This window comes from Cryptomeria japonica, chromosome 1 (assembly GCF_030272615.1).
Source record: "Cryptomeria japonica chromosome 1, Sugi_1.0, whole genome shotgun sequence".
NCBI lineage: Eukaryota > Viridiplantae > Streptophyta > Pinopsida > Cupressales > Cupressaceae > Cryptomeria > Cryptomeria japonica.
This window is the reverse complement of record NC_081405.1, coordinates 431,727,539-431,741,189: the sequence shown is the minus strand read 5'-3', so window position 1 is coordinate 431,741,189 and position 13,651 is coordinate 431,727,539. Positions and strand designations below refer to the sequence as shown.

The 13,651-nt window shown below is 39.4% G+C and overlaps 1 protein-coding gene across 2 annotated transcripts in view; it reads left to right on the top strand.

Annotated features, from left to right (window-relative positions):
- The first annotated feature begins 500 nt into the window (after nt 1-500).
- LOC131064997 (sodium/hydrogen exchanger 1) overlaps nt 501-13,651 on the top strand; it is a 279,796-nt gene continuing 266,645 nt past the window's right edge. For both annotated transcript variants that reach the window (XM_057999375.1, XM_057999366.2), the window contains exons 1-2: nt 501-906; nt 996-1,114. In XM_057999375.1, coding sequence (XP_057855358.1) covers nt 748-906; nt 996-1,114 — 278 coding nt within the window. In that variant the 5' untranslated portion in view covers nt 501-747. The remainder of the gene's footprint in view (nt 907-995; nt 1,115-13,651) is intronic.

Sequence of the window (13,651 nt, the reverse complement as noted above, 5' to 3'; positions counted from 1 at the left end):
TATTTAATAAAAATTAATGAATAATTATATATTTTTAAGCTATTTTATATCCAATTTATTTTATTTTCAATTTTGAGGAGGAATACTAATGCATCTAAGCTTATAAAACTAAAAAAAATTGAGCAACAATATTCTAATCTACATTTAATTTTTAACTTTAAATAATTGTAAAAATGCCTTTTATCTTTCTTCCTATTGATTTTTTATAAAACATATATGTAATCCAATTCAAAATCAAAATTAAAATCTATTAATGATTATAATGACATGAACATCAGTATGTACATCACTATAACTATTATCATTTTTTATGTGATAAGATAAATTAATATGAAAGTGCACAACAAAATTTATTGAACTCACATATCTCAATTTTTTAAATGTTATAAATATTAAAATTTATCTTATTGTTTAAACCACAAAAAGATCATTGGTTACCCACACCAAAAATCTCGTGTCTCAAAACCCCTATAAAATTCGACCGTACTTTTCATTTTGTCATTAAGAGTTTGAAAGCTTAAGGTTCCTACATTGAGCTGATATCTACCGCCGACGGAACTTAACAGTCCACTCTCCCAACCACCATTCCGTTCCCCGCAAAAACAAAATTGTTTGATGCGTTTCTTGTAGTACCTAGACTGCAAAAGAAGTTTGATTATGACCACTCCCAACCTTCTGATGTTAGTTCCAGGTTAATAAGTCCTGAGGCATTGGGGACTTGAGAGATTCAGATGGGTTAGTTGCAAGATGGCAGATCCTTATGCCATGGCCTTGGGGACTTCATTAACTGTTTCGTCTGTAGTTTCCATAACATTGTTCGTCTCTCTGCTCTGTCTTTGCATCATAATTGGTCACCTTTTGGAGGAGAACAGATGGATGAATGAGTCAATTACAGCTCTTGTAATCGTAAGTATAATCAGTTTTTGTAAAGAGCGTGGTTATGCATTTCTGAGATGAACTGAGGGAATGTGGACCTATATATTGGTGAAATGCAGGGCATCGTCACTGGAGTGATTGTTTTGGCAATCAGCAAAGGTAAGAGTTCTCATATTCTGGTGTTCAACGAGGAGCTCTTCTTCATCTATCTTCTGCCACCAATCATTTTCAATGCTGGGTAAGTTTTGACGATGACCGGATATTTTAATTTGTTGTCAATTACACATCTAACATGACAAATGCAGTAAATTTCACCATCATTGGCCAAAATTTAAGTCTTAAACAGGGTATGCACTTGTATAAAAATCATTGTCATTATATATCTCCAGGATGAACTATATCCTATTTGCTTTTAAAACAGAGGGTTAGTTTTGGTACAGTATGACTATTTCCGATATCTATACTGAACTCTGGAATCATTGTTACACGACTGTCCTGGAAAGAAATGAACTCTCCAAATTTGAATTTGTTGTGGAGTTGCAAATGCAATTACTGTCAGATGGAAAAGAATAAGCATGAGAGGTCAAAAAGAGAATGGCGACAAAATTGACGAGCTGAAATTAATATATTTCTTATACGAAAATCAATGTTACCAGAAGCGTATGGAGATAAACATTTTTTGCAGAATTAGTCATTTCATTATATTTGGCTTCTTGTATTAACATATCAGAAATTAACATAGTCTGGTCTGGCTTGAGGCTAAAGAACTTGCAGGTCATCCTTGTAAGGAAAGCTACGGTGCGGAAACGCTCTCCTAATGCCAATTCAGAGAGGATGTAAGCAACAATATCTATCTACTTCCTAAATTGCAGAATCTTAAGATGACTTAAGCAGAAGAATAAAGCACATATAAAGACCATGCACATATACACAGAGATTTTTACTGTGGGAAATCCTTTCGGGAAAAAACCCACACACCAAAAAGCCGAGCGTCTCCTTTGTATTACAGTAAACAAAATTACATACAATTGACAACAAACTTTTTGCACAGGGTCAGATTGTATTACAATCAACCCGAATTTCTATCACACTCATTTCCCAATGAAACTTGTAGCAGTTTATACACACTGCAATCCGTTATGAAACCTGATGCGTTAACTGTCACTACACAAAAAACGGTTATTGACAGCCTTGTCACTCGTCCATCCATTCGGCGGTCATCAAACTATGTACGGACACCACCATACGATGGATGCTACACTGCGGTCATCGTATGCCATTGGAATCACCGTACAGGTCAGCATTGGGCAACCACCGGAACCACCGTATGGATCAGCATTGGCAACTACCGTACGGGTTAACTCAATACGTACGAGGCAACAACCGTACGGTATGTAGGAGACAACAACCTGTTGACGTGTATTTTGTACACTATCAAACACAGAATAAAATACCCAAGGGTACCTTATCCTCTCTTGAGTAAAGCCTCTGAATGCTGAAGATATCGCAAAAGGATCAATCAGGGTGACTTCAAGGTTCTTTGCTGTAGGATCTCTACGTGTGGATAAGCACCAGGGGTCGTTGTGAATGCTGTTTCTTCAAGGGGTCTTACGCACTTTGAAAGCTGGTCTGTGTTACTCTTACTTGATTGCAGGAACAAGAATTTCCTAACACTAACAAATTCTTAAAAAAGATCAAAAGATAGGGTTTTTAAGAGATGAATTCTAATCTAATCTTAAGAATGACTCAATTTAGGCTAGGCTTGGTAAGATTCTACCAATTTCAGTATTGCCAAGGAATTACAACTCTACTGGAATTGATGTGATCTTCTAAGGTGATTAGTGATTTTCAAATCATCAAGAATTATAGATACTACCATAAAGATACATATCAATAGTTCAATAATGATTGAAGGTTCAAGCAATCTAAATATCTCCAGTTGACCACACAAGGCGTCCTTACAATCAGTAATAAGCTAGTGGTTTGGAACGTGAATCTCACCAAAGATCAAGCACAACACTTAGTCCTTCAAACTTAAATACTACTTCGATTGAGAATGATTCAAGAAAGTAAACAACCATGAAGATAGCCACAAAAATTGCAATAAAACACCATAACTTCAATATTTTATTGATCTCAAAGCCAAAATAGACAACAATTGTTCGAAATTCTCTCTTCACTACTCAATCTTGCTACAAAATAACTCTCTCTAAGCTCTCTAATCTCTTTCTCTAAAATCTAATCTGATCTAATCTTCTAATTTTCTAATGACAAAATGAAAATGAGTGAGGGTATATATAGCATCCTCAATTACAATGAACGGCCTAGATCAAAAGAAGATCAACGGCTGAGATTCTGACACCTAAACCCTAATTAGGGTTTGTTACAAAAAGTTCCCTTTTTAGATGAACATTATTAAATGCATAGCCAAATATTTAATTGGCACAAAAGTCGAGGAAACATAGACCAATGATAATTAAGATGCCACATCATTCTATAACAACCTTTCTTCTAGAACCTTGTTCCCTTTCCAATGCTCTTTCTTAGCATATGCAACGAATCTGGACACAATTCCTTCAACCTCAACAATGGGAATCTCAAGAAGATTCTTCATTCGTTCCTCCAAGCGGATAATTTGATCAAAGGCAGTGAGAAGAGCCGCTTCCCATCCAGGTTCGAGTTGTTTGATCTTCTCAATCAGGAGCATAGTAGTGAACATTATTTCCCGTTGCTCATCTGTGATGACATTCTCATCTTTGCAAAATATGACCTTGACTCTCTCTTCCAATTCTTGGAGGTCCACATCCGTCTCAACTTTGATCCGCCTGCCAAGAATGGTACACAACACTTCAAACACCTTATCCTGAATTGGATGGATGACGCCTTCAACTTGATTGCATTTGGTGCTGATGTCTTTGAAAAGAACCTCTTTCATCTGGAGTAGAGTTGACCACTGAAGTAGGTTATGAGCTCCTCCATCCATTATCTTTTCTTGTGCTAGGATCTTCCTTGGTGTTTGCCTGATTACTTGCAGAACAAGAATGATAACATCTCTAGTGTGAGCGAAAACAACTACAGTTATCATTAGATTGTGGACAATCTCAAGGACTTGGATAGCTCGGTGGATTGTTTTCATCATTCTTGTTGCAAATTCAACAGCTACCGTGTGGGATTTGTCAATCCAAGAGCTCATAAGCTAAACCAAGCTCTTGACTCTTTCTGCCTCGCCAACTGATTCAAGAGGAAGTGCTTGCACAGGAGATACTGTTGGATCCTGACGTCTCAAGGGCTGATTAAGATGACTAAAGTAGCCTCTCCAAGCACCTCTCTCTCTCTCAAGCCTCTTATTCTTTTCCATTTCTTCTTTAAGTTTGCCCTTAAGTGCTTCAAATGAATCGGTTGCCTCATCCATTGCCTGTTCAGTAGTGAGTGGACCAAGCTCAAATGTTTCTACATCATACTCATCTGCAAAAATTTCACCTTCATACTTGTCCACTACTGGTGTAGCTATCTGCAATTTCCTGGATCCTGTCTCATCCCTTATCACTTTGGACATCTTGGTGGCCTTCCTCTTCTCCGTTATTTCTTGAGAATTCCCTATAAGGCTCTCTAAGTCAATTACATCTTCTTCTTCTTTAATCACAATCACCCTTGTCAGTCTCTCTTTCAACCAATCTGGAATGGCAAATCTTGTCTCTCTAACTTGTATTTCTTTAAGTAAGGGTTCATCTTCTCGTAGAGGAGATGTTGCCTCATCGTCATTTCCCTGATTCTCCTGTAGCTCATCAATTTGTAGCGGTTGACTCGATGAATGTTGAGGTGTTTGTCCCCTCTCTGACTTATCATTCTGTATCATGGACTCCATAGATTCATCGATCTCAGGTACCATCTTTTCTTGACCTTCAGCTTGACTTGCCTTCTTTCCATGTCGAGAAGATGTGCCTGATGGGCGATCTCGATTGGCCTCTTGCTTCTTCTTCGAGGGTTCTCTTTTCTCAGGTCTTTCTTTCCTCTTTGCGCCTCTAGGATGAGAATTGTCTTCACTTACTCTAGCTCCTCCTTCTTCTGGTCTTTCCTCCAAAGTAAAAGTCATTGGTATGTTTTGCTCTCTTAACTTCTGATGTTGTACATCCACCCATCTGCGAGTACATGACAAAACTGGAGCCATCAAAGCTCTCAAGTCCGAAATCTTAGGTTCACTCCAATCTATCTTCACTCTCTTATCTTCTTTGTCATAGGATGACTGGAGATGTCTGCCATTGTCTTGAGCTTGATTGGCTACTCTGTAAACTTTGCATTTCCTGATGAAATCTAAAGGTAATCTGGAATGCATCTTTCTTTTCACTTCTAAATCACTTGAGAGATTCATCCAAAAGTCTTCCACCTGAAACTCATGTCCGTACTTCCTAGCAACTGTCTCCTCCATATAACCATAAGGATCAAAATTCTACCGTGGGGCAAAGAAGGTGAATGAATACAAGGCTAATTCCTTCTCTGCGTCCTCTGAAGCTTGAGTATTAGGACATACCTCAATTGAATTCCCCAATATGATAGGTACGGGAATTCCATTTCCATGCTTGAGTCTGGATACCTTTGCACAAGCTACCAATTGTCTGGTTACCTCAAGTAGCACTATTTTATCTGTCGGATATCTCGGCAACATGTAGGGAGGTGAAGGACATCCCTGAACTCTGATGTATGTAAACTTTTGAAACTGGATGAACCATGCACCATACCTCTTCACAACCTCTTGTGCATCTAGAGATAGTCGATTGTGAATCCCGCCTTGCAATATCCTAGTGATGTTCATCATGAAGGTATCATTGACTAACTTGTAGTCACTTCCAGGTGGATGATGCAAACGAACATAAGAGTCACAAACTCTCACCTCTCCAGGTCCTTTTCTGATCACTCCTCTGTGAGGTAGCCCTGCATACTCAAAACTCAAGATCAAGGCATATATGACATATGAGCTCATGTGGAACGACTTGGTAGGCCTTAGTCTTCTCAACTGCACATCCAGGCTATTGCTAATAATTCTAGCCCAATGAATCGTTCCTTTCCCTTGGACAATCACTTGAATGAAGTAGAACATCCATTTCTTGAAGTAGAAGGCTTGAGGAGCCCCTGTAATTCGATTGAGCAAAGTTATCAAATCTTTGTACTCCTCTTGGAAATCAATCCTATGCGGTGTATTAGGAATCTTGTTCAGGCGAGGACGACTTTTGAGCAACCAATTCTTGTTGATGAGATTCAGGCAAGTGTCGGGATCATCTTCATACATTGACCTGGCTCCTTCTAGGCTTTTGTAAATCATATCTTTATACTCTGGAAGATGGAGAGCCTCACTTATAGCCTCCTCTGAAAGGTAAGCCAAAGTGTTTCCTTCCTTGGATACGATCGATCTCGATTGTGAGTCATAATGGCGGGCACACTTGATCATCAGCTCATGACACTGGACTGCTGGGGGGAAACCGACCGCCTTGATGATGCCACTTTCAATTATCTTCTTCGCAGTAGGTGATGGCTTGCCAATGTAGGGGACCTCTCGAAACTTCTTCACATTGAAGTTTCCCAAGTTGGTATCTCCGATATTGCTCCATTTGGACACGATCTTGGTCTCCAATTCTTCGTTCTTCTGATCTTCCTTCATGAGAGCCGGGCGACTAGTAGATACTCCCGCCTTTGGAGTCGCCATCTTGACACCTACACAACATTTCACAATTAGTAATATATCTTGAAGCGTAGAAATATAGAGTAGAAAGGAAGATTTAAGATTTTAATTAGGAAACTTCATGATAAATCTTGAGTTATCATTTCCTAATTAACTATGCCAACCTTTAGAATTTTCAAAACAAAAGTTCTAAATTCAAATCTTCAACAATGGTGTCAAGATGATTTCACCATACCTCCTCTTAAGTATTAAACTCTAAGAAATGATGCAAAAATAGGTGAATTTCGCTAGGCAAAATGTAGATCAAAGTTCTCCCTTGAATAAAATGCGCCTCCTTTAGCCTTCAAAAGAATCAGCTCCACTTCCTTCTAGCCTTCAACACTTGAAAGAAAATCGCTCCAAACAAACCAGATTTCGCACCTTCAATTAGCCTTCCAAATTCGCACTTGAAGCAATGATTGAATGATTTGAATTGTGAAAAAAAACACCTCCAATATATAGAGCGCTCACCACTTTGCTCCCTCTAGGCCGACTTGGCAAAAAGGGGTTAAAAAATAAATAAAATTCCCAAAAAGGGGGGCCGACTTGGCAAAATAAATGAAAATAAGGCCTTAAGCGCTTCATATTTAATTTTAATTTGATAAAAATTAATTTTAAATGCCTTCACAATAAAAGTTCGATTTTTTAAGGCTTAAAATTAATTTATTAAATGCCAAAATGTCTTTTATTTAATGCCAATTTAATTTTAATTTTTTCAAATGCCTCAAAATTAGCAATTTTGGCGATCTAATGCAATTTGGAGAATATTAATTTTTAAAACAAGGCTTAATGAAACTTCCTGAGGATTTCGCCCTGGACCCTCTCTGAGGGTCAGGAGCGACTTTTGATTTTTAGCCTTGAATATTCCACATTTCAACTTGAAAATCTTCTGGAGGGTAAATTGATATCCCGTTAACGTGTTGCACTTCAAATTTGACATTTTTTATGAGGAAAAATAGGTGAAAATGCAAATTTCGCTATGGGCCCTCTCTGAGGGTCAGGAGCGATTTTTCATTTTTTGCTCAAGTTTAGCACCTTTCCACCTCCAAAATCTCTTCAAGACATTTCAATTAGGTCCTTTCACTGAATTGCAAACTTAGCTCAATCCAATTTTGGAGAAAAGGTGTGATTTTGAAGTTTCTCGCTGTGGGCCCTCTTTGAGGGTCTGTAGCGATTTTTGCAATTTAGGCTTGATTCTTCATCATTTTTCATTCAAACTTCATTCATCATTTGGCAATGCCTTCCCTTAATCCACTCCAACCAAATTCGCTTTGTTGTTGCAAGGTAAAATGAGGATTTTCAACAATATCGCTATGGGCCCTCTCTGAGGGTCCGGAGCGATTTTTCGCTGTGGGCCTTCACTGAGGGTCTGTAACGATTTTTCATTTTCTGACCAAAATCATCAAGTTTTAAATGCGAAATAATATTCATCCTGCTCTTGGAGGTCTTTTCTCCTTGTCCAAGCCTTGCCTTAGCACCATTTTGAAGAAAACATACATTTTTTGAAAATCTCGCTGTGGGCCTTCAGTGAGGGTCCGTAGCGATTTTTTGGTTCTAGGCAAATTCCTTCATCTTTTAATCTTCAAATCACCTCCAAGGCATAACACATCACGTTCTCCTCCTGTCCAAGCAAGATTTCATCTCAATTCTTCAAACCAAGGAGAGAAAACTGGAAAATCGCAATGGGCCCTCTCTGAGGGTCCGTAGTGATTTTTGTAATTGCCTTCAAAATATTGATTCTCAACGATTTCTTTTCACTTCAAGGCTTTTCAAACATCGTTTCTAACCCATGCCTAACCTTAGCTTTCCTCAAACTTGGATGAAAACTTCCCATTTTAGGTTTCTTGCTGTGGGCCCTCTCTGAGGGTCCGTAGCGATTTCTCGTTGTGGGCCTTCAGTGAGGGTCAGGAGCGATTTTTTCATTTTGGGTTGATTTCTTCTTGTGTTGATCCTCCAAATTATATTTAATGGATAGAACATGCTTTCCTTCATCCCTTCCAATCATAAAATCACTTTGATCCTGCAAGAATAATGCATATTTGAAAATCTCGCTGTGGGCCCTCTCTGAGGGTCCGTAGCGATTTTTGCTACTTGGACCAAAATGTTTCACTTTTCATCTAAAAATCACTTTGCCAAGGAAGATATCATCTTGTTCTTTGTTATGAATAAAAATTCATGTCCAAGAAAGGTCCAAAAATGTGCACACAAAGAAAATCGCTGTGGGCCCTCTCTAAGGGTCCGTAGCGATTTTTCCTTTCCTGGGCAAAACTCCTTCAATTCATCATCTTTGATCAAGTCTGGATACTTCATTATGTTCATTCTATCCTTCATCATGCTCTTGACCTCTCAAATCGACCAAATAAAGCTTGCAATGACCCCTATAAGATTTCTCGCTGTGGGCCCTCTCTGAGGGTCTATAGCGATTTTTCTGTTTTCAATAAGGTCCTTCATCATTTTTAGCCAAAACTTCCTTAGGTGGGTGGAGAAGGTCATTTATTTTCCATTTATGATCAAAATTTGGTCTCTTTTCATTGCAAAATGAAGGAAATCAAAATCTCGCTGTGGGCCCTCTCTGAGGGTCTGTAGCGATTTTTTCCTTAGTTTCCAAAATTCACTATCTTTCACGTCTCCAAACCGTCCAAAGCATTAAGTCATGTTCAATCATCCTTCTAGGAGACCCTGGACAAAGCAATTTAGAAAAGTCAGTGACAAATATGACTTAAACAACATTCTCGCCCTGGGCCCTCTCTGAGGGTCAGGAGCGATTTTACCCTTTTAGGCCAAACTGCTTCAAATTTAAGTCCCAAACTGCTTCACAAGGCAAAGTTAGGTCATTTTCAAGGTCAGGAACCAGTTAGCAAGTTCATCAAAAACAAGAAATGGTATTCAGGATAAATTTCGCCCTGGGCCCTTAGCAAGGGTCAGGAGCGATTTGTCTGTTTCAGGCATCATCTTGCTTCAAAAATTTGATCAAAACTCACCTAGGCAAGAACACACAATTTCACCTTAAAAAATGCTAACACTTAGTCAAAATTGGATTTCACCCTAAAAACCTTTATTAGACCTAACCTGAGACCTATTTGACTCTCCTAAAAGACCTACCTTATTTCAATCATCTCAATCTTCGGGAGGACGCTTAGCAACTTTCAAAATTTGACTGGACTCAGCTTGAATAACATCAAAAAGAAACTCCTAAGGTTTAGCCCTAGTCCAGACAGACAACTCACTCACTCAAAACCCTAAAAGCAGAGAGAAGAACAAGCAAAACAAAGCGAAAAAGAGGGGGTCCCTATTCTAATGGGGCGATGTGTGAAATGGTCACAACACAACCGTACGGTCCGTACGTACTTCAACAATCTCCCACTTGCCGAGGTATATGTAGGAGACAACAACCGTACGGTACGTACGTGTCCGTACGTACTTCAACAAACTCCCACTTGCCGAGGTACATACTGATATCCACGGAGTTACTCAACAAGACTAATAAGAGTCAGGGGCTTTAAGCCCCATGGAGCTTGCGCACCATTTAAACTAAACTGTGCTTATCGGCTTTGTCAATGCATCTTCAACATTCTCCTCAATGCCAACCTTTTCTAGCTTCACCTTCCTATCTTCAACCATGTCACATACAAAGTGATATTGCACATCAATGTGTTTTGTTCTGGCATGGTAAGTAGGATTCTTTGCCAAACAAATTGCACTCTGGCTGTCACATAAGATAGTGATTTGCCCTGCATCAAAACCAACATCAGAACACAAGCTCTTAAGCCAAACAACTTCTTGACACGCATGAGTAGATGCCATGTACTCCGCCTCAGTTGTAGATAATGCAGTTATGCTATGCCGTTTGCTCATCCAACTGACGGCACCACCATTCGCCGTGAACACATATCCACTGGTGGATCTTCTTCTGTCAACGTCCCCTGCCCAATCAGCGTCTACATAACCTTGAATGCTAACAGATCTACTTGATCTAGTTGAGTTACCTTGATAGCACAAAGCGTACTGTGTCGTACCCTTCAAATATTTAAGCACTCTTTTCACGACATCCCAATGCAGCTTGCTCGGATTTGCCATAAACCGACTCAATACTCCCACTGCTTGGGCAATGTTTGGTCTTGTACTGACTATTGCGTACATGAGGCTGCCAACAACACTCGCATAAGGTACCGCTTCATGTCTTCAACCTCATCCGGAGACTTTGGACTGTCATTAACTGACAACTTCGTTCCCTGTAAAACTGGAACTACTTGCTTCTTGCAATCAGTCATATTGAACCGCTCAAGAATATTGGTAATACATCTGCTCTGGCTGAGCCAAAGTTTCCTACTAGCCCTGTCTCTCCTGATTTCCATCCCTAGAATAAATTTAGCTGCCCCCAAATCTTTCATCTCAAATTTCAAGGACAACTGGGATTTTAAATCTGAGACCATTCCCTTATTATTGCCTATAAACAACATATCATCTACATATAGTGCAATAATAAGTATATGATCATCTTCAATTTTATAGTACACATAATGATCTGATCTAGACCTCATAAAACCCAAAGATAAAACATATGAATCGCACTTCTGATACCACATTCTGGGTGATTGTTTCAAACCATAAAGAGATTTCTTAAGCTTACAAACCAAGTGTTCTTTACCTTTCTCCACAAAATACTCCAGTTGGGACATATATATTTCCTCTTCAAGATCACCATATAGAAACGCCGTCTTCACATCCATCTGCCCAATTTCAAAATCACGTGCTGCTGCAAGTGACAACAAAAACCTAATGGATGTTAGCTTAGCTACAGGAGAAAAGATTTCTCCATAGTCAATCCCTTCTTTTTGAGAATACCCCTTTGCAACCATTCTTGCCTTGTACTTGTCAATGCTTCCATCTGGACCATACTTCTTAAATACCCACTTACAACCCACAGGCTTTCTACCTTTAGGCAAAGGTACCAGATCCCAGGTTCCATTTTTCTCCAATGACTTCATTTCATCTTTCATGGCTTCCAACCAAGAATCTGAATTTGGCATATTAATTGCTTCGTTCATAGTCCTAGGCTCATCAACATCAGTAAGCAAAGCATAGGCACAATTAACATTCAACATTGAGTAATTAAACCTTTTTGGTGAATAGCCGTACCCATCAGGCTGTCGTCTCTCTCGTGTGGATCTCCTTACTTCCCGTGGTGAGTCTTCACGAGGTACGACATGAGGTTCATGATCATGTTCTTCTGAACTTGTAGAACCACTCGAGCTCTCCTCATCCTCAAACATATTCGGGTCCTCAGTCTCAGACACATTTAGGGTTTGTAATATCTCCCTTTTAGAAGCGAAAGGGATTTCAACTGCTTCTTTTCCTTTTTCTGTTTTCCCTGGTTGCGGATTTGTAGACACAGGTTTCATCTCATGAAAGATAATGTTCCTGTTGTACAACACCTTTTCAGTGAGAGGGTTCCACAATTTGTATCCCTTCACACCAATGCCGTAACCAATGAAGGTGCATTTCACTGCTTTGTTATCCAATTTTGACCTTCTAGCATCAGGTACATGAGCATATGCCTCACAGTCGAAGACACGTAAATGTCTCAACGAGGGCTTCTTACCAGACCATGCTTCCATAGGCCTTTTGTCGACTAATGCTGCAGTAGGAGAACGATTCAACAAGTAACACGCTGTAGCCACTGCTTCAGCCCAGAACTTTTGTTCCAAACCAGCATTGCTCAACATGCTTCTTGCTCTCTCCATCAAAGATCGATTCAACCTTTCAGCTACTCCATTCTGTTGTGGAGTATAAGGCGTAGTCTTATGCCTCTTAATTCCATGATCTACACAAAATTTATCAAAATCTGCTTTGCAAATCTCACCACTGTTATCCGTTCTTAAACATTTAATCTTTCTCCCAGTCTGATTTTCTGCAAGGCTTTTAAATTCCATAAACCGACTGAACACTTCTGATTTACTCTTCAAAAAATAAACGAATGCTCTTCTTGAATAATCATCTATAAACGACACATAATATCTTGATTTAGACAAAGAAGGAACATCCATAGGACCAAATACATCAGAGTGAACATAGTCTAGCAAACTAGAAGACTTTTGAGAACTAGAATAAAACTGAACACGGCTTTGCTTTCCATATATGCAATGTTCGCAGAAATTGAACTCAAGATTACAGTCAATCAGCCCCTCAACCAGGTTTTTATTCTTCAAGGTTTTTAAACATTTCTCGCCAATATGGCCAAGTCTATAATGCCAGAGCATTGTTTTCTCTGCTGGAAGTTTAACTTCCATTGAATTCACATCATGTGTTGCCATAGCAGCTTGATTGGACTTTACCGAGACACTATTACAACACACGGGTTTGGCATCTAACCTATACAGTGTTCCAATGCGTTCACCCTTAGCTAAAACAATAGAACCCCTAGTCATCTTACAACCATCATGCACAAAAGTTACCTGAACTCCAACATCATTCAGTTTGCTGACCAAGAGTAAGTTCCGAGCTAGACCAGGTATATGAAGTACACCATCAATTCCCTTTACCATCGGGGAACTGAATTCTGACTCTTCCCCTTCCAACGATCTCCAGTGTGGAATCGCTTGCTAGAAACACCTTTCCGCCATCGTACGGTTCATACTTTGAGAACCACTCTTTATGAGATGTCATGTTGAATGATGCTCCCGAATCGACTAGCCATACATCATCGGATACAGGCATTGCCAAGGCTACTACAAAGGCATCAACGTCACTTTGAGAAGATTCAGTGTCAGAAGTACATTTCTTCTTCTTCTTTTTCTCCTCTTTGCAATCTTGCCGGATATGACCTTTCTGCCCATAGTTCCAACACTTTGCCTTGGACTTCTTTCCAAGAGTAGAGTATCTCTCCTATGACTTTGAATTCGTGTCCTTCTTCTTGCTTTTGTCCTTAGATCTGCCTCGGACAATGAGAGCCTCTTTAGCTGCCTCAGAGGATTTCCTTCGCATCTCCTTTGACAGAAGTGCAGCAACTACTTCATCCATTTTAAATTTGATAGTAGTACTTCTGATGGCCATCACAAGGTG